General features: G+C 42.0%; 2 protein-coding genes across 3 annotated transcripts; both read right to left on the bottom strand.

The window, feature by feature from the left end:
* Positions 1-132: 132 nt before the first annotated feature.
* b3gnt9 (UDP-GlcNAc:betaGal beta-1,3-N-acetylglucosaminyltransferase 9) lies at positions 133-11,547 on the bottom strand. 2 transcript variants are annotated; one of them, XM_037106681.1, is made up of 7 exons: positions 11,216-11,547; positions 9,920-10,365; positions 9,672-9,791; positions 8,578-8,934; positions 7,575-7,816; positions 7,227-7,482; positions 133-7,151 (listed from the first exon to the last, which is right to left on the bottom strand). In XM_037106681.1, the coding sequence occupies exons 2-7, from the start codon at positions 10,025-10,027 to the stop codon at positions 6,807-6,809; spliced, it is 1,428 nt and encodes a 475-aa protein (XP_036962576.1). In that variant the 5' UTR covers positions 10,028-10,365; positions 11,216-11,547; the 3' UTR covers positions 133-6,806. The 2 variants fall into 2 exon arrangements, with proteins under 2 accessions (XP_036962576.1, XP_036962575.1); XM_037106680.1 differs by having other exon boundaries at positions 8,578-8,937; positions 11,216-11,544.
* A 1,975-nt stretch (positions 11,548-13,522) lies between these two features.
* On the bottom strand, positions 13,523-21,610 carry bbs2 (Bardet-Biedl syndrome 2). Its single transcript, XM_037106052.1, has 18 exons — positions 21,457-21,610; positions 20,816-20,950; positions 20,353-20,580; positions 20,042-20,167; positions 19,859-19,921; positions 19,540-19,617; positions 19,185-19,289; positions 18,770-18,856; positions 18,527-18,662; positions 18,152-18,291; positions 17,818-17,947; positions 17,551-17,722; positions 17,314-17,443; positions 17,024-17,143; positions 16,528-16,665; positions 16,282-16,394; positions 15,182-15,330; positions 13,523-14,737 (listed from the first exon to the last, which is right to left on the bottom strand). Exons 2-18 carry the CDS (start codon positions 20,930-20,932, stop codon positions 14,631-14,633), a joined length of 2,139 nt encoding a protein of 712 aa, XP_036961947.1. The 5' UTR covers positions 20,933-20,950; positions 21,457-21,610; the 3' UTR covers positions 13,523-14,630.
* Positions 21,611-21,810: the final 200 nt, after the last annotated feature.

Below are 21,810 nucleotides of genomic sequence, written 5' to 3'. Positions count from 1 at the left end.
TTGTGTCAACGTGTGTGAAGGCATCAGGGTTAAAGTCAGGGCCGTGTACACAACGACACGTTTAAAGTGCTGACTCGAAAATTAAGAACGTAACATGCCAAGTTGGCTGCTCATAGGTTTTTTTTGTTGTTGTTTTTTTTTTTTTTTTGTACAGTATTTTTTTTTCATAATAGGTGCAAAGTTCAGGTATATTTATCAGTTTGAAGTGAGTTTAACATTTATAAAGACTTCACTTTACTATTTTATTTTGCATTGCGTTTAAAAGACAGTAGATCAAAAACAAGTAAGTAAATAGTTAAAGTAACTACAAGGAATTTAAAATTCTTTTGTTTATTGTTAAACTTGATTTTAGTGCCGTACCACCAGACTGCAGAGCACCTTCTGTCCTCGGGCTGTCAGACCCCTCAGTTAACAATTGCTGACTTACATTGGGATCTTATCTGGTGACAGGCATCAATAGCCAGTTTTCTCTTTACTGGTTGTGTTTGCATATGTAGGTCATATAGAGGCATCCGTATTAAGTTAATTGTTTCATTACCAGTTAAAAGTTTCTTTTATCATGTTTAATGATTAAAAAAACAAAATAGCATTCAGGAGACGATAAAAATGAAGGCAAGCAAATTGGTTACAGATCAAAAAGTAGTTATGTGTGTCATTTATTAGACAGTCACATAGACGGCGTGTACTCGGTACATGTTCTGAAGTGACTCATCATAAATAAATATTGATTTATGATTTGCATCTACAAGGAGCAGCCAGCCAGCCTTTATTTCTAACAAGCACAGCTTTTTAAATCCTAATTTACCAATAGAAGCCTTTATTTGCAGCATTTTTTTTTTTAGGTACAGCATGACTGTAAGTTCAATTAAAATGTGGTTTCTGGCTGTACAAACGAGCAGGGGGAGACCACGTTAAAGAGCGGTTGAAGAAGTTTGCTTCTATGCTGCGTGAATCCACTTAGCTCGGCTGTTCTAAGAAATAACTTTCATATTGCTTATGGATCAGGCCCTGATGCTTTGGAGTTGACATTTAAATGCTGTAAATAGTCGCGTGCTCTTATTCTGCCGTCCTCTTACTCACATGATCTTAATGGCTTGGCACAGACACAGCTGACTCAGGCACCGGCTGAGTATCTCATTATCTCCTCCTTGACTCTGATTAAACTTCAAGCTCAGGAGGAGGCATCTGCTCAAAGCTGACTCATTAACAATCACTAGAAGCTTCCCCCCCCTCTCTCTCTCTTTCCATTTCCAGACCACTCAGTATTGAAGCGTCTTCTCATGTAATGCCGTGGCTGCAAGTACATAGAAATGTTGGTTGTCAGTACGTCGACCCCGCTTCAGCTCTGCTCGAACTGCTTCTGCAGGACGTTCACGTTTGTTCCCCATCAAACTGCACCATAACGCCAAGCTCCATTTATAACACTAATCCTTCTTCCCATGTGGACTGAAAGATAGCTCTGGTCAAGATGTTTTATGTAAGGTGGATAGGAATGTGATTTGGAGTCTAAGCATTGGCATGCTAGAATATGTTAACTTGTTTACACTCAAAAAAACTCTGTCGGGCTGCAGCTTTCCTGTAGTCAGACTCCCTCCTAAGTGAGGTGATGTGGTTTCTGGTAACAGGAGAAATGAGTGTTTCACAGCGCGGTTTCATAAACTGGGATCCCAAAAGCTTGAGTCATGTCTCGAGATGACTTCCAACAAATAAATCTGAAATTCTGATTGGGCACCAAGGTTTAAGATGTGTGAGAGCGAAGGCGGATCGACTTCGAAACACAAAGCTCGCTCCTCCTGTTCTGGTTTATCCACACCTTGAGTTGAATAAGGAAGTGTAATATAACATGAAAGCTATATTCAAACATCTTCCTACAGCTTGCTCTTGCGCAAGTGAATAAGTGAAAATACAGAAAAAAGAAAAAAAAACAGTTAAATTGTGCCTCATCTCCCACCAAGCCTGTCTTTGACTTCTGTCTCGTATCTCCTCTGTAAAAAGGAATCTCCTTGTACATACAGTTTGAGAATGCATCTGAACTTGAACATCATTGTACAGTGCGTATGTGTGCGTGTCACTGAGCATTAGCAACAAGCTAATGTGATACCATGGCCATCTCAGTCCTTTTAGTTCTCCTGTTAACCTTCAGAGAATGGCATGTTGGGTTGGGTTTCCCAAAACAACATCATGTTGATATTTGATTGGTTTTCTCTGTTTTATGTGTTTGTAACTACAATAAACACCCAGAACAATGTGCAAACAGACCTTAAAGGACCAGTATGCAGGATTTAGCAAACTAAGAATCGTTATTTTTTTCGTCACCTTGGAATGAGCCTTTTATATCCACAGAGTGGCTGCTCTAAAAAGGTATAATAATTATGTTTACTCATGTAAATTTTCCATCTAATTTTATTTATTTATTTATTTATTTTTACAAAAGTTCAGTCTGAAGAGTCACATTTAAAGGTGCAATATGTAAGAATTTTAGTTTAAAACATTCAAAGAAATAAAATTATTAATAAAATGAGAAGAAATAACACTTCTGACGTTCCGAAGACTTTCATGTGTAGCGTGGCAGAGATATCTGCTGAAGTTGTCATGCTAACTAGCTAGCCTCAGGCCCCAAAACCTCTTTCTTCCAGCAGAGAAGAGGTTAACAGAGCTAACAAGCTAAAACAGATAAAACAATACAAATTAGCTGTGAGCAGTTACCTGTTCTTACACATTGCACCTTTATAGCTGTTTTATCGTGGAGTCAATGTGAACAAATTGAATAACTAGCGCTGATTAAATGAACTGAATGCAGTTCAAAAATCCTGCATGAGCGGCACGCAGCAGAACGTCTTGTTCATCGTTTATGTGCCCGTGTCAATAGGCCACAGCAGAGACTAATAATTCAGAGTCTCACCTACTTTTTCACGTCACATGCAGGATTCTCCACGAAAATAGACCAGACAACAATAAGTTGCAGTTTTAGCGACATCATACCAGCGTTTCAATGGCTGTCTCTGTAGAATATGTCACAGACATGAAAAGAATATACAACAGGTGATGGGCAGTGTTTTTCCTGTGCGCTCCCTCCCTCTCTCTGTCTCTCTCTTTCAAGGAGTGTAGAGGATCAACCTGCATATCTGAACAGACACGTGTCAGCCTCAGCAGTTCAGGCTGGCGATGTGACTCCAGCTTTATGGTGATACTAAATCTCTGCATGACATAGAATAAGATGGAAAATTACATGTAAAATTAAAACTTAAAAATACTTGACTCCGCCACAGTTTCACCAACACATTTATAGCTACCAGCTTATAGGGGCGGGTTAGACGAAAGTTATTCAGTTGGTTGCAATCTGTAGCCTCACCGCTTAATGCCACTAAATCCTGTGTTCTGGACCTTTTAAAACTCATCATAGTTACTGGGGAATACATGATTAGCTTTGTAATTCTGCCAACAACAGCAAAATTCTAGAAGATGGTATCAGATTTTTATTGAGGCCAGAAGGAAACCGTCCTTTGTCTGTGTCCACCCTCTGCTGAATTTGAATAAATCGGTCACCACCAAGATCTCAGAGATAATCAGGAGCTTTTGCTCCATTGGAAGCAGATGGGCCAGAGACAATATGAACAGACAGAAAACTGTAGAGGCGGAAGTGAATGAAGCAGCAAGCCAGGATGCTTCATAAAAGCTCAGTTATTCAGGTGGAGCTCAGCACAACACACACACACACACTAGATGTTGGTATAAAAGATTCTGCTCATTAACCCAGATTTGGTAAAGCCAACCCAGCCTCACAGACCGTCAGTACTGCGGATGATGCGTTGCTGCTGTGAGACAGACAGAGGGGCTGTAGGGTGCTGGGTAGTTAATCTCACCCAAACTCAGGTGGACATATCACATCCTTGTTTTTCTCTCATTTGGAAGCCAGAAAAACAAGCGAGAACTTCACTGCGGAGGTCTGCGTGGCTTTTGGAATCCACCTGTTTTATTTTTTTATTCCATTGAATGCAGGAATGGATGACTGTCATAACCAGGTGGTTGTAATTTATACCTGACTGCTTCAGTTCAGTGTAATGATAATCTCATGTTAACGCTTTGTATCGTCTGTTCTCGGTATCATATGTTCTGTTGTCCATCTCGGCTTTCTCTCCTCCCAATCCTTTTTGTGGACATTTTGAACCCGTTTCTGGAAGCGGGGCGGTTATGCTTAATTAAAACTTGTGAAATTCATTGGAATGTGGCGTTTTATATTTTGAATACTATAACTTTGTGTATGAAGAAATATGTAGATTTATTTAGCATGTCCACTGACAAAAGGCAATAACAAAACCCTGCAGTGCGAGGAGAAGGACGAGGCCGGCTGAAAGCTTCGCTCCAGCTAATTACTTTTGACTGCTTTTGATGACGGTTGTTGAGATGAGCTGCTGATGTGAGATCTCTAACAACTCCAGTGCAACATTTGGACTTTTATGAAATCAAACGCTCACTGTTCATTGACATCAAAATTCATTTTCTGTGTGTGCAACCAGGATATGAAAAAAAAAACAATAAAAAATGTGGATGTGAAAAAGATTGGGAATGTTTTTATTTCTTTCAGAGCTGAGCTAAAACTCAACATCTGCTTCGTATTTACGCCTGACAATTATATTATTAGTCACAAGGAAAGAAGCAGTTCAGTGCTGATGCGGTAGAGAATTTTCCTCTAACGTAGGTCTCGCTTATGAGAATTTTTCTGTTGTTTCTGAAAGGACAATAACACCATACAGCCAACTGAAATTTAAATTTGACATACAAATCCTACTGTGTACATTGTGCTTTGATTGTTTTCAAGGAGACTTGTGTTTTATATTTTATGTTACAACTATAATTTACCCAGGAGCCCTTCACGAGACAGAATATGCAGATTTATGAGTGTTTCAATTACTAAACAGTCCAGTGCCCGAGAGCTGAAACTATCATTACCCACGCTGACGTGTAGGAAGGAGTCATCCTCTCATCAAACAGCACAGTCAGTACACAGGGGTGTGTGGTTCAGGAAACTATCTCCCTCAAATTGTTTTGAAATGGAGTGGAAACTTTTCCAAATGGATCTATTGTGATCCTTCTCTCACGTTTGTACAATGTTTACCATGTTCAGCCATTAGGTGATTTGTTCGTTTTAACAAGGCGGGATGGACCCAATTCGTTTCATTCATCCACGACTAGAGAAGAACTGACTGTTCTGGCTCTGCTGCCCTGGTGGCGGCTGTAGTTTATATCTTGCACAAACCTCAGATCATTACTACTCAGCAGCCCTCTGTTCTCTGATACTCAGGAAAAGAAAGAGGGATGGCAGATTAACAAGTGGGATGCATGTTCATCATTTTACTAACATGGAAGATGGCGAAACCCCTCATCTCCCCTCAGATCACCTACTTTGATCACCATCTCATCTGAGGCAGGTGGGAATGTCATTAGTACTGCAGGTATTTAAAATATGAAATGATCCATATATAGGACACGTTTAATGTTTACCTGGTGATGGTTAAAAAAAAAAAAAAAGTCAGGGCATCACCATGGTTGTTATGATCCTGATGTGGCTCATGAACATGTGGCCATCCATCCGACAGCTGTTGAGATATTTCAGTCTGGACCAAAATGGTGGACAGACCAACGTTGCATAGAGGCGTTTTACACTGTATGCCCTCGACACAACCCTCCCTATTTATCCAGGGTGTTGTGCACGCCGTGTCTTTCCCCAGACACTCAACTCCATGACATGTGGACAGGAGGAGGTAGGGATCGAACGTCCACCTCCCTGAGCACGACGTGACCTGCTCCGCCTCCTGAGCCTCTGCCGCCACACCTAGAGCTATGCTGGTGTCATATATAAAAAAAAAGGACACCAGCTGAAGTCCAGAGCATGCGAGCTTGTTGAACCATCATGCTTAACACCGAACATTTTGAAAACAGATGACAAAACGAAAACATTATAAAGAGAAACACAGATCTACAAAAAGACATCAAATCATGATAATCATAGTAATAACTAGTGTTTACAAGTGTACACGTGTGTGGCTTTTCCTCAAACATTCAGCTGTGTGTGTGTGTGTGCATGCGTGTGTGTGTGTGGGTGTGTGTGTGGGTGTGCATGTTATGGTCCCAGCTGGTTCCCACTGTGCAGCTGGTTTCCATTTAGCTCCCATTTGTTGATCCTCCAGGGAACAGATAATGCAGCCATCCATTTGTGCTTCTATCCAGGGTAAGGAAGTGAGGTACATCTCTGCGAGTGATTCACGATGGGAACACAGAAAGTCTCTGCCGTCCTCCCTCTCTGCCATTATTGGTCCCGGCTGTCCACCCAGCTCAGTGAAAGTCAGAATACTAACTATGTCATGGTCTCAGATGTGCTTAATGTGGTTAAACCAGCTAACCACATTTCGTTGTGTCGTCCTTGTGGATCTTATCACGTCTCTGCGTAAACAATAACACAATACATTCTGGAGATTCAAAAGTCTAAAGAGACTGGGCTCATCACACACCCATCTTTGCAAACCAAGGTCTTGTCATCGTTCACAAACACTGCATGATCACATAGATGGGCTCGCATGGCAGCAGCCGAAAATTCTTGTTGGGCTTCCTTCCTGAAAAATCTCAAGCATTTGGCCCTTGCCAGTTCATTTCCCCAAAGATGATCTGCCAGCTTGGATATGGTCTCACATGACTCAACAGTGCTTTTGAACACATCACGAGTCTTTCAAGCTGGCCACAGATCCTGCTTTATAACCGTTTTGTCATCTCAAGGTCTTGCAGTTCCTGCTCAGCCCTGCAGAGAGTCACTAATGTGTCAAGAACACCTGCTTCTCACCGTAGTCCGTCACCTCTTCCCTGGTCTCTCCCATCCTCCCCTTCCACTTGAAGGGCCAGGTTGTCGGGCTGGTCCTGTTGTGGCAGCTCAGTTTGGGGTCGTGCAGGAGGTTCCACATGAGCCAGATCTGAGGAACACTGAGGCTGTGGACAACCATGAGTTCCCTGTAAAAACAGGGGTCAAACGTCTGGAGGTGGGGCGCTGCCGATGGTCGGGGGATCCCGAAGGTGCGGAAGCCCTGGTGGCGTGTCGGTTTGATGCCGATCAGCTGGAGGCACATTCCCAGGAAGACGTCATCGATGGGGAACAACTCCACCTGGTAGTTAACAAAAATGTAGATCAAACAATTTCAAAAGACAGACTAAAATGTTAGAACTGAACTTTGAATTACCTGCTGACAGGCCGAGCTAAGCCTCCGAGCTGTGTGTCCTGACATGACAAACCCTCCTCCTCCAGCATAATTGGGGTACAGACCCACCCCGTAGACAAACTCTGGCACATAATACTTGGAGCTGCGCCGGCGAATGGGCTTAGCGTTGATAATAATATCACCAACAAACAGATCCTCGTCTGGCTTGCGCCCTTGCAGCATCTCTAGAATATTCTCCACGTTGACATACACATCAGCATCACCCTTGAAGATGAACCTGTGTGAGAGAGGATAACAGGAACAGTGTCACATATGAATCACACAGGGTCTTTATTTATAAGTCTTTATTTTTTTTTTTAAAACACTGACTTGACATCGGGACAGCTGCCGTTAACCCATCTCAGAAAATGTGTTTCCTTCAGTGTCAGGTTGAAGAAGGTGTCCTCAAAATCCCAGAGCAGGATGTCCCTGAAGGTTTCACTCTCGTAGGTCAGCAGCCGATCCCACAGAGGCAGAGCGGTCCGATTCCTGGGAACCCCCAGCAGGAAAACGGTACGGATGGACACACCATTCTGGAAAAGGCCCTCTTTACCCCAGGTCCGACGCACCACCTACGAAACACCATACTTTGCTCAACCATAAACTGACTCAGTGACTAAAATGTTAGAGCCAGGAGTATTTGATTTCATGCCACTGGCACATTAGTAATTACTTCTTCACGCATTAAGCAGACACAGATCAACATTAGCATTCATTTGGAGATGTGTTTGTGTCTACTTGACAATGCGAGGTCAGTGCTGACTCTACTTTTAGCTCTGGTTTTGGTCTCCACCAGCTCTCGATGAAAGGAAAGTGGCTCCATGCTGCTAGACGCTGTGATCAGCATCACATTATAATTCGAAAAGTTTATTGTAATAATAATATGGTTTCATGTTATAACAAGACATTTTCACATTACAAAAACAAATGTATGACGAGAAACTTTTATCTTGTTATTATATGTGAATAAAAAATGTGTTATAACATGATATATTCATGTTCTATTGTCATGTTATACTGTTAAACATTTGATTATATAACAGTGTAAGTTATCACATGAAGATAAATCATGTACTGTTCTAATAAGAAAAGTCTGTTGTACTAATGTGATAAGTTTATATGTCATAATAACATGAATAAACCCCTTATAATAAAAAAAAAAAAACATGTTAAAATGTGGAATTGATCCGCAATGAAATTCAGCAGCCTTAAACTAAATGCATTTCTTATGGGCAAAATACAGCATCATTTCTGTAATGATTCACAGCTGATTTTGCAAACGTGGTACAGAATAGTTTTGGTTAAGGCGTACATGTGACATGGCATATGTTACCTGACGTTTATCAAAGTCTGCTGCGACCGATTTCACTGCAATGAGCATGTAGGGGGCAGTAGAAGACTCTGTACTTCCTCCTCCTCCCTCCTCGGCTCCTCTGATGTGACATTTCTCTGGCTGGTCTATGAGCAGGTTAAAGTCTCTCTTGTCCTTTTCTCTCAGGTAGGCCTCGAAGTCAAATGGTGGCATCGTGGGCACGGGCTTGCCAGCGGCCTTGGTCGGCACAGCACTTTTCCTTCGCGTCTTGGATTTGCCTTTAGATTTGACCTGAGATTTGGACTTAGACTGAGGAGGTTTGGACTTGGACTGGGGTTTGCAGGCAGGCAGCTGTGGCTCTGATGGGCTGGATGGGGCCTGCTAATAGAGAGAAATGATGAAGAAATACAGTAGGATATTAATCGTAACAAGTCATCTTAATGGACATCTGATAAATGTATCAGATTTATGTGCAAATATGCTTCACAGAACCTCAAAGATAAATAAAGCTAAAATGACACTGATGAGTGGCATCATATTTTCTGTTCACACTGCTTCATGTTTATCTCTTCTTGGTTCATTATGAAATGTGTTGGACCTCGTGCGAGTCAGCACAGATGCATATTCACACAAAAATAAACACAAGCACACTGTGTGTGCATACACTGGTGCACTTTACATATGCGCTGTCAATATCCACAGAGCGCGGACTGTGCGGCATCACATCCTTATGTTTAACGAGAACTTGACTGATCACATGAACAAACACCGGACTTAAAAAGTGATCTTCCTGCAGCAGCGTCATCTGAGCAGATCACAACCGGTCCTGGTCCAGTTTCAGTGATTTGTCAGAGAAACCTCTGTCACATCATCATCATCTACTTTCTAACTGATGTCACCCTCTTAAAATCAGGTTAGTTACCTTATGTAGCATGAGAAAACACGCGATACAGGCCATGCATCAGCTATATTGTCTTCCAATGTCTTTTGATCCATTGTCAGTGTAAAATACTGTGTAGCTGTAGTTTCTCAGTACACATATTTACCTGTACACTGATACCTACTACATGCAAACATGCACACAGAGTCATAACTTGGATCAGATCAGGTCATACCCCTGCAGACTCCTGGTCTGATTTAGCCCCGCTGGCGCCAAGCAGGGCCCTGCTGGAGCTGGGGGAGTCGTGGATTTCAAACTTCCACGAAGGTCTGTCCCACCCAGAGGAGAGCACCACCTGGAAACGTTGGGGACGTTTTATGGGATGGTGGAAAAAGACAGGTGAGTTTAAAGTACTTTTTTTTTTTTTTTTTTACGGTCAGGGTTGTACAGCATAGTTTAGACCGTGACCAGTTCGAGGCTTACCTGGCGGGCATAGAGCAGCAGACAGAACAGCAGCAGTAGCAGCACAGTGCACATCACATCTCCCTTCACATGTAGGATCCTCCTCATGGTCATCATCTTCTTCAGCATCTTCCGGAGACACTGACGTCAGTTAAGTACCGGCAAGAAATGCATTGGGAGTGGGAAAGACGTTCACCAGATTTGGCTTCGCAGGCTACAGGGACGTGGTGAATTTCCCTCCTCCTCTATGCTGCTTCACAGTTTGCCTGTAGAAATTCATCCCAGATAGTCTTTCATGTATAGTCATCAGTACTGACTGCCCCCCTGTTTACTTGCTGAAAAGTTAAAGCAGTTAAAGTTGGAGTGATTTGGTCTTTTGTATATCACTCATGTCACCGGAGGGATGTCCATCTCGCCCGTTTCCATCCTCCCCCTTTTCTCCTCAGGCACCGTCAGGCAGGGGCATCCTGGACAAAAACCAATGATCAGGGAGTAAACAGAGACGAGACAACAGGCGGGGAACAGCAGAGGAAGGGATCTGAAAGTTAGTGGCAGCTGGATGGGAACAGAATGCCCATAAAGTCTGATGTTGCAAAAGGAGAGGATAAACTGTGCTGGAGGACCGAGCTCTGACTGTGAAACCCTCTCTCATGTCGAGTGGTGGCGTAAGAAATCGTCAAGTGTGGCATAAATCAGTTCAGCAGCTGGATTTGGTCAGTTGGAGGACACAAAATGTCCTGGCATCATTCTCAAAGGCTGGCTGATTTATTATTATTATTATTATTATTCTTTTCTCTGCATCACATCACAACGACTTTAAAGTGAGTCAGGATGTCGCTTGCTGATAAAATTGTCAACAGTTAAATAATAATAATAATAATAATAATAATAATAATAATAATAATAATGTGTCTCATTCTTTTATCCCAAGTCTCTCATCGGTTCATAAGAGCCTGCATAAGGGGGAGGGTCTGTCTTATGTAAGTGGACGTGAGGATACCAACTATTTCAAAGAACACTGTGTCCCAACATCCATGTCATTAGCATGCAGTCCTAAATAACGCTGTGCAGTCAGCTCCCTGCAGTAGAAGCGACTATTCGGCTGCCTCAGAGAGCGCACATTCCAGACGAGCGTGACGCAAACCGCCGCAAACTTCCTCCGCAGTTTCCAAAGAAAGTAGCCACGAGTTTTGGGGGGTTTTTTTTCCTGACCTAACGGGCTCTGCTGTGTATCCATGCATGTTTAACAGCATCAACAAGTCTTGTTTTATATACGTGCGCAATGTTGCCGCGTTAATGCGAGCCATTCAAACTTACCAGGCGAGACGGGAGAGGAGGTCAAACTGGAAACATCTGTGCCGCGGAGGTCCGAGAGTGCATCCCGCACTCAGCCCCGCAAAACTACACACACTTACTGAGTTTCCAGAGAAGAAAACCCGCCTGAGAAGGGAGGAGACACCGCTCCAGATGCTGTGTTCGCGAGAGTGTGTGTGTGTGTGTGTGTGTGTGTGTGTGTGTGTGTGTGTGTGTGTGTGTGTGTGTGTGTGTGTGTGTGTGTGTCAAACACGAGATACAACGCATCACACACTCCTCCGTATGTGATACCTGGAGCTCAGCCTGGCCGTAGGAGCTGCGGCGCACACGGCTGCCTTCAAGCGCAGCGGGAAACACGGAAACTGCCCATAATCATTTTACAATCGTTAAATTAAGAGTTATAAAACATTGTGGGGTTTTTTTTTTGTTTGTTTTTTATTTGTTTGTTTTTTCGTTTTTTTTACAGTTGAAATAACTACTGACAAAAGTTTGATTATTATTATATTAACTATAAAGTTACCCTTTGTTAATGATTATCTTAGTAAGTGTTGCAATATAGGTGAGAAAAGTGTCAACCAACAGTGAGTATATGAGTGTGTGCATATAATGGCCTAGCTCCGCTCATCACATTGCCTGAATGCAGCATAAAATAGTGGAAATTAAACGCAAATGTACAGAGACCAACATGTAACAATGTAAATGTATAAGTGAATATAAAAGTGATGTGTAGTATTCAGCAAGTATTTTGGCCCAATAAAGCGTGTCACGCATCTGCCGTTCATTTGGTTACTTGAATGCATGACAACCTTTAAGCCAGGAGTCTGACCCGGGATTTAACCAGGAGCACCTGAACGCAGCATCTGTCCACGTGACTTAAACTGGAGCGGAGAAACTTCAAGCCAGATGCCAACACGGCAACTGAGGAGGACAGAGGGGGGAGAAGTGCAGGAGAGGAGAGGACCAACTGAGAGGGGAAACTGTGGAGCTGAAGTCATGTGAATGAGTCATGTCTGCTCTTAGCTTGTACCTACAGGGCCAAGTGGACAGTAACTAGAGGTGTCACAGGGTCTGGGTCCCTCTCACAGACCGGATGACTCTCAGAGAGACTTCAGCAGAGTCAGTGCTATCTAACAGAGGAGCTCTGCTCAGCTGTCCACTTTAGCTAGAGTCTTTTTGATATCTGGGACCTGGCTTTTTAGGGAGAGGAGGCAAGGAGAGGGGAGGGATCGGAAAAGTGATGATCAGATGAGGAAGCTGAGAAACCAAAGGCTGTGGATGAGATGAATACAAAAAGGAAGACAGAGATGGAGAGAATATACTGCAAGGACAGTGTAACATTTAAAGGCTTATCCTGCTTTTATAGTTGCTCACTGCTGAGATGTCCTTGGAGATCACAGTCTAAGAAATACTTTCAATTTCCTATATTTCTGTAAAGCTTCTGAGTAGCTGAAGCAACACGAGAGAGAACACACACGCAGAGATGTGTGCGACATGAGCAACAGTAACAGTAATTTATGACTGCAGACTGAACCATATGGAGCTCCTATAGAATGCAGCCTGTGAGCCAACATGTGCATTTCCAATGAGAACTATAAAAAAAAAAAAAAAAGAATTGGGGGGTTTCTGTTCCTTGCAACGTGCTGCAGGGTACAGTACAGCCCGTCAGAAATGAAACGCAGCGTAGCCTTCATGGCAGATGTAGCACTTGAAAATGTGTCGAAAACTAAGTTTATCTGTCCCTTTTTACTGGTTGATGGGAGGGGGTTGTTATTGCAAGCTCAGTCAAGGGGAATATTTATAAAAAAAGATGCACAATGAAAAACTTGATTTTTTTTTTTATCCTGTCCTGCTGCTGTCCTCAAGAAGAGACTACCTATTCTTACAATGCCAGCCAAGAAAACAAGAAAAGATTACAATTCTTGAGAAAAGCACTCAGGCCCTGTTGCTGCAGTTCAGGTGCTCAGTGGCTGCCAGTATAAAGGCAGCTGTGAGAAGGGAGCAACGTCACCCTAATAAAACCATATTATGGTAAATAAATATTAGCCCACACGACTTGTTGGCTTTAAGTGCTTAACATCTGCTCTGCAATTTAAAAGAGAATTTAAGACCATTCGACAAAAGATATTCAGCATGAGAAAATGAGACTAAAATGCTGCTCTTTTTAGAAGAGGATTGACCTCCCCGTCTTTATACACACACTAATTGTAGCTTCCAAATTCAGATCCAGCCAGAGGTGCACTCAGAATAAACAGTTGCAAAAGCCAGATTGTCTGAGAGGGACACCAGACTTAAGATACTGCAACAAATTCGACTGTAGACTTTCAAAAGATAATTTAATAGGAGTTTATCTGTCACAAACACAAAATTACATTTTCATTCTCTATGTACAAGCTACAAAAGGTAAACAGGTTCAACACACAGCGCTGGTCCTCGCTGACATTCATTATTTTAAAATAGTTTTCTTTGGCTACAAACACCACACAAACACACAAACGGCCGCGGGCAGAGACCTGAGTCTGAGCGAGCTGTCACACAGAGCCATCAGGGTGATCTGAATGGCACGACTCTCTATCTGAGAGGAGGCTGCTCTCTGTCTCGCACCAGCTGCGCTCTCTCTAAACATCGCTGTATCAGCTGAAATAAACAGTCAGGGCCCTCATCAAACAAATGGCCCCTTTGTACAAACCCTCATGTTTTTGTGGAAAAAGACAGTTTGGGGGACTTTTCTGAAGTTTAAACATTACTCAGACAATTGTGCAACATCACTAGGATGGACATTAGGCTCAACTACTGATGCTAACAGAGGGAATATGTGAGCGCATAGCTGAAGATAAACTAATTTTAGTTTTTCATGACTTGAAGACATCAGTAACATGTTGGACCTTTCCGATCATTGCGTTAATGACAAAATCCTCCGAAGCATCACTTTAATCAGTATGGGGAAAGCCTTCCGTCCCTGTTTTGGTCCAGCTGAACTCTCTGAACAACTGTGTCATTCCCGCTTGCTGACACAAAGTATGACAATTGTGTAGCAAAGCTGAAACTGAACTAAATCAAACTCTTCCAACAGCCACAGAGCTACACAGAGATGCATGACAAGTCTACCAGCATACTAAGCCTGTGGTCAGCTTTATATTTCTGTGAGCTAGCAGGATTTCAAGTTTCAAGTACAGTCAAAGTATATGGAGCTGGTGCCAAATGTTGCTCGTTCCAGAATCATGGGAAAAAAAAAAGATTAAGGCTAAAACAGCATCCTGATTCCACAGTCTGGGTGTCCCCGGTCCTCTAGTGATTTTCATGTCCATGTATAGTCTCATCCCAGGCTATTTATTCAGTCCAACATTACAGCACTGATCAGTTGTGCTGGTGGCAACCCCTCTTCTTTCACTCTATTCGTCCATTCCCTTTCTTTCCACCCTCAGGAGGATGCAGTGCCCGCTCTCATGACCCTGAAGAGCGCGTTGATGTTGTTGCTCTTGATGGCGTCTCGACAGGCAGAGATCACTTGGTTCTTGGGCTTACCCACTGAGGAGAGGGAGGAACAGCGACACAGAGATTAATATGAGGAGGCAAGATGTTGGGAGAAGATGACAAATAAAATTTAAGTATATAAGTGTGTTCCCAAGTGTCTCTTCAACCCTATTACACTACATGTTGTTGACTACCACAAATAGGTATAGGACAAAATGAAAAAGAGGCTCTCCAGTCAGGTACTGTAGCTGTGGTGTGTGTCCAGCCATAGCTGACACTGTAACTCATTAATCTGACTTGAACACATATCACAACAAATGTTAAAATGATAAAATGAGACTTTTATCCCATGACATACAAGCATTCTTATAATGCCATTATAGAAGCCTTCCCACAGCAAAGCTTTGGAGCCCTAAACCATTAACATGTGCTGTCATTAAGGAATTGTGGTTGTTACAGTGTGTCTTAAGCATACACACGAGTTCACACGTGGCTTACCTCGGAGTCTACCAGCCCGCTGTATGGCCTGGTTGACAGACTTGAGGCAGGCAAGAAGTGCATTGTGGTTGTTAGAGCGGATTTTATACTCATTGATCAGATCCCTGTTCAGATCATACAGCTCTCTGTAACGCTTCTTCATGGTGATCCTACAGAGGGAAAAAGGTCAAGAAAGATATGGGAAGAAGAAGGAGAGAGGGAGAGGTTGATGTGGTCCAGAGGTAAAAAGGAGTAGTAGGAAAAACCAGGAGAAAACATTTTATGGTAGATTATACACTCAGCTGCCAGTTTTGTTTTAATGTTTAAAGAATGTTTTAGAGAAGTGTTGATTAAATTGTGTGTTCCTTCAGGAGGCAGGGTAAACTAAATATTAAAAAACACCTTGAAGTGTAAAAGCAATTCAACGGCAAGACAAACAACATCGTCCAAAATGTCCATGGTTTGACATACATCTGGTCATAGTAGGAAAGGCCCAAGTGGAATCGGTAACATATTGTTTTTGAGGCCTTTTAAACAAACATATAGAGTCAAATGTCTTGTCCGTGTGCTGTCTACATTTCACATTAGGGCTGGGAGACATAAAAATAATATCAAAATAATATTGTGATATTTTCAGGCTGTATCACGATAAACAAAATGTATCTCACTACTTTAATATCAATTTAAAAGCGCTTCATAAATGCAAGGACTGGATGACAAAATCAAATATTACAATATTTTTGACCAAACCAGGGTGTGTGGTTTGTACTGGCATCAATATTACAGTAATACTGTAGGGATGGCTATTGCTACTTTTACAAAATATTGACACAATGAGATTCTTGATAAATAATCATCAGTAATGTGGATATAGTTTTAAAAAAAAGTAGAACAGTCTGGAAAGTTCAGAAGATTACATCAGTTTACTGTAATGCTTAAGTCATGTCACCATATAACAACATCCAAAACCTTCCATATTCCAAAAGGCAATGTATTTCTTATATCACAGTAATGACATGTTCTCTACATACTGCCCAGTTCTCTGTCTCATGCAAGGTAAGACCTGGTAAATATGTTCTGCCTGACTAAAGTGTTACTGTATGCATACTGTGGTAACTCACATGTCACCCATTAGGCGGGCGTCCTCTGCTTGCACCAGCATGTTCCTAATGTAGTTGGAGTGGTCAGCCATAGCTGCAGTTAACTTCTGATGGACAGAGTGGAACTCATCCACCTAGCATTGAGATATTTAAGAGACAATATTAAAACACAGCACCAACAGCATGTTCCTGTGGTGGTGTAGAAACACACCAAGGCTGTTATTTTAGTTATGTCAACTCTGTGTTTCAATCTGATTAGTGCCAGACCTCAGTGAGTGTAGTACGTAGCTCCTCAAAGTATCCGGGGAAGTCTGCTTCTGCTGACAAGTCCTCTATTGCCAGGAAGGAGGCCAGTGACTGGACCAAATCTCCTGCCAGGTCAATGTCATCAGTTCTCAGAGTGATCTGAGTGGCCAAATTAGGGATCAGAGTGCAAGTTTAAATATTTCTTTGCTTACTCTGTGTAAGGTCAAAATCTTTTTCACAGTCACTTTTTCCCATCATGAGCAAAAAAGTTTGTTAGTACAAAAGTGAGTTAGACTGGTGGATGACAGAGAGAATACTTTTGTCTGTGATACTGCTAACTAAACAACAAGTCCTATTGATTGGTATTTGAGATTTCACAGTCACTACATGTTTAAAGGTTCATTTTAAGCACTGATATATAAGCACTTAATTTTTGAAGCATAAGGAAGAGTAAAATAAAAAAAAACAATCATTCTGAATTAAACTTTAACTTAAGATATAACTGATGTGTGTGTACCTGTCCATTGCTGGCCATGCTGATGGACAACAGTCCCCCTCCTCTTAGTGAAGTAAAAGTAACATCAGGACTGTCGACTCCCTCTGGAATCAGGAAGTTCTGATTCAGCCACATCACCACCTAAACACACATGCATGTAAAAAATTACATGCCTAGATCCAGAGAGGTAAGAGTAGATTTAAACAACACACATATGTCAGCATGGTATTGCTTTAAACATGCTGTGGGACTGAGCAGAATCACATTTCCTATTGCTCTCTGTTTTCCTGAGAGACACTGTGACAGCCTACCCGCTGTGGTCGGTCGTTGATGCTAAAGGTGACCCTTCCAGAGGGTGGAGCAACTGAGGAGTCAACTGCAACGTCATACATGGAGAAACGAGGCAGCTGGCGAGTGATTTCAAACACATGAAACTGGGTGCTGGAGTGGACAAAAAGAGTAAAATACAGAGAAGGTGGGAAAATAGTTGTTTAGAAAACAGAGTTATATGGCAGCATACATGCTTTTCTAACTAACACACATCCTACCTAATTTTCCCTCCAACAAAGGCTTTGATGTGCAGATCTACTGGTATATCTTTTGGGGGGACAATGGGGACTCGGACACAGCCAGACAAGTTCTGGGCACTGGGGTGGACAACGTGGCTCTCCCCCTCAAATATCCCCTCTGCGAAGATGAGCACTGCACGGATAATGGTTTCTGAAAAGGACAGAGGAGAGTTTCAGGGACTGCTGAGTAATTACTCAGAACCTGACATGTTTAAAATTCTTAGTTAAGGTGGTTAAAAACTGTACCATTTGGTGTTGAAATGCTGAGCTCTACATGAGCCTTCTGGGCCTCTGTAGCAGGCCTCACTGACAATGCCGTCTGGAGTTGAGTGTTAGCTGGTATGACACCTACCCCACTGTTTGTCTCTGACACACCCTGAAACAATAGTGCAGTTTGTGCGGGTGTTAGCATATGTAATAATAAACAGCCCAACTTCAATTAACAATCCTGTGACTATCTACAAAGTTTAGCTTGCCAAATTTTTCACAATATCTACATATATCTGTATTTGTGAATCGCGTGGAAATGCTGAAACAAATGAAAAGGACAAAAAATAAGTGACTGAATACGTGCGTGTACCTTGGCATTCTCTTCATAGTTGCGTAGCTCCAGCAGCAGGTTCTGTCTGCGCTGACTGAGCTCTCTAATGAGGTCCTGTTCAGAACTGGTGTCCATGAGATTCCCTTTGAGGTCCTTACTGGCTGGCAGGTAACCACGGACTACAAGACACACACAATTACAACATCGACGACATTCTAATCCAAGTCTGGATTCTCAATCTGCATGCTATATCTGAATTTGGCTAAACTATGGCTGACAAAAGTTATGTTATGTTTGTGAGGTATCTGGTCATGAGCTGACGTATTCAGGAAGTGCAAATTTTGATCTGCTGGTGGCACTATATCAACTTAAATAAATGTTTTCTCATTTACATGTACATAGACACCAACATACCCTCTCCCTCTACAGAGCAGCAGATAAGTTGTTGCTGTCCATCCAACCTGTAGTCTCCCTCCACCACTCCGGCTACAGAAGAGGAGAAGTTATCTTTGAAAATGACCTCGCCTGTGCGGTCGCTACGAGCATCAATCTGAAATAAAAAGGGGAATGTGATCAAAGACAGATGGTCAGTGAGAAACACTACAGACATGAATAACTTGTTGTGTCTCACTGGAATGTGAGAGGTTGCACACTGACCTTTCCATTGGACCAGCCGGTGATAAGCTCCACAACCCCATCAGCATTCAGGTCAAAGGCATGGATGCTCATCGCATGATTCTTAGACTGAAAGTGAAAGAAAATATTTAACATTTAGAGGGAAATGGAGACATACATCTACAGTATAGGCATTTGTAAAAAGTCTTCAAGAGTGAAGTAAATCAGTTAAAATACAATGCAGATGTGTACTTAAATATCTAAGGCCATGTAACGACATCTGACAGTTTGCAAGATAAAAGATGTTGGAAGGGAGGGACATAGACATAGAACAAATAAAACCAAATCTGTCAGAGGGGAAGGCGGATGATGTGGAAATGTTTAATTGTAATTAATAATGTGTATTCTTATCGTTAATACAGTATCTGATAAAGTTATGATGATATGATTGTGGTACCTTAATCCTCCAGTAACGGGCAGTACGATCATAAACTCCCACAGTGCCATTGGCCAGGGCATAGCCAAACCTGCTGCCATGCATATGGCACAGTGATGTAACTGTCTGTATGGAAAAGGACAGAGGGAAACTTTTATTGTGAAAAATATTACTCTGCTCCAATAATGCACGAAAAGATAAGATAATTTGTGAGTTATAACTAGAAACAGTGCAATGACCATGACAGCTATTACTGTGGGTCTGTTTTCAGTACAAAACACAAATTTAAAGCAATTAAAAACATGCTGTTGTCAATAATGATGGATCCTTTTTGAAAACAATCTTAAAAACAGTAAAACACATTGCATCCTTTTACCTCATTTTCAGTCATCTCAGACAGAAGCTCATCCTCTTTGAATACCCTGATGTCAAAGTCCTCAGATCCAACCAGGAGCTGTAAACACAATATACAATAGCACACAGCATGCGTTTAGTCAATAAATCAACATTCTAATATGAAGAAATTGTTCACATAACTCATGTTTACAGTTAAGATACAGTTATGAACATCATTAGAGTAGAGAGATATATAAAACAGGGGAGAGATGTGAGACAGATAAGCAACAGAGCTCCTCAGCTGGAACGAAACTGCAGATTCAGTGAGCATGTGTCTTCTTCAGTCAGTCTGGACATACCTCATTTTTTCCATCCCCAGTGAAGTCACAGAGCACCAGAGATCTGACATTATCTCCAGTTACCTAAAAACAAGACACTTCATGACTTCACTGTTTGTCTTATATCGCTATTCAATATTACAAACTTCTTGAACATAAAACAGGCCATAATATATTATAATGTTAAATCGTCTTAGTTCTTACTGTCCAGAAGTGGTCGTTTCCCTCATAGTCAAAGCCTTGTAAAGCACAGTTCCCTCCAATGATGGCGAGAGGATTCGGGATGTCCCCAAGTTTACCCAACACAATAGCATTTGCCCCATCTGTCACCTACACACACACCCACACACACAGACGCAATATTGACCACTGAATTACATAGAGTGTAATGCGGTTCCAGGCTAAACACCTAAGGTACATCTTCAAGGATTAAGCATACATCATTAAAAAGCAATAATCAATATACTGCAAAAATACATTTGTAGCCCTGCTGTATTCTCATTAGCTCCACTCACCTCTCTGTAGAATATATCAGCATTGTCATGGACATCATAGGCAAGCAGGTTGGTCTGGGATCCAACCAACAGTGTGTCTCCAGTGGTGTTTGGTCCTAGTGTTCCTGCCGTCAGACAGGTGACGGCCTGGTTGATGTTGAGCAGAGAGATGTCGGAGTCCTGGGTGCTCTGGCTCAGTCGGTGGGTCACAGGTCTCTGACCACGAGCATGAGGGTTATGGATAAAAACCTTTGAAAGAGAACAGAGTAAAAAAAAAAAAACAGCATGAAATATATATTTTTTAAAAACTGTAACAGGGAAAAACTGTTAATTGAGTGTTGTAATGGGCGGTTAAGTGAAAATGGTCTCTCTCCTTCCAGCAACCATGCAGTGTTACCTAATTTCTGTTCAGAATTCCGTTAGAATTAACCAAGTTATAGAAGTTAAGTTATATTGTAAAAGTGAAAATGTTCATTCGCGTCACCTTTCCAGCCTGTGTGGCTGCAGTAAGGCATGGGTGGACTCCATCAAATTTCCCAACAGTCACCATGCGAGGGTTAATCTTGTGGTTCAGCTTCAGAGTGAATATGGGGACCAACATGGTGCCTAATGTTTATCCCTAATCAGAGATGGAGAGGAAATGTATTATTGCAGGTCCATGCAGATTTCAGATAGTCATTTCATGACAGCACAGTATGCTGCCATGCATACAAACCAAGTAACAAAGCGTGATTTTGCCACACTAATGTAATTACAGGCTTTACCTCAGACACTCAGTAGAGTCCGGTTGCCTAGCAACAACGAGTGGCAAGCTAAAGCTTCTCATCTGGCTAATCTCTCACTCGTTTGCTGTACAAGAATGCCAATAATTCAACAAAAAAACAACAATAACACTTGGACCTACAACACATCACAAGCACTGTTTTAATAACAAGTACAATACTCATACTCCGAATAAATATATGATCTATATTTGCCTACATTGCCTTACGAGCCAGGCATAAGTGGCTAACGCTAACGTCGCTGGCTCCAATGCTGCAGGAAACAACTTCGAAATACTGACGACACTAAAAAGAAAGAGGCAGCTTTTTTCGAAAACAGTTGAGCAAAAAAAAAAAATCTCACCTCGCCCCCTCCTCAGCAGCAAATGTTGGATATGGAGTAAAAAACAAGCTAGCCAGCTAATGAGCTAGCTGGATTGCACGACAACGAAGCGACAGTTGGCAGTCCAGCCCTTGACAACGACCACTTCCGGTATACAGATTTCAAAATAAAGCGTCCTGTTTCCCTCCTTCCTCCTTTCTGCACAGACAAACGTTGGAATATGTCCGAAGCATTGATTAACAACGAAGGAGAAATAAAGACGGAGGAAGTCGTCAAGGCTAAGACCAAGACATACCAGAGGATGAATGCCATTATACTTTATGGTAAGAAAATGAGCTGACACACCAATACATTTTATTGAGGTATCCTTTGCCT

This window comes from Acanthopagrus latus, chromosome 8, assembly GCF_904848185.1.
Source record: "Acanthopagrus latus isolate v.2019 chromosome 8, fAcaLat1.1, whole genome shotgun sequence".
NCBI classification, from domain to species: domain Eukaryota; kingdom Metazoa; phylum Chordata; class Actinopteri; order Spariformes; family Sparidae; genus Acanthopagrus; species Acanthopagrus latus.
The sequence above is the reverse complement of the archived record's forward strand: the minus strand, read 5'-3'. Positions and strand labels throughout refer to the sequence as shown.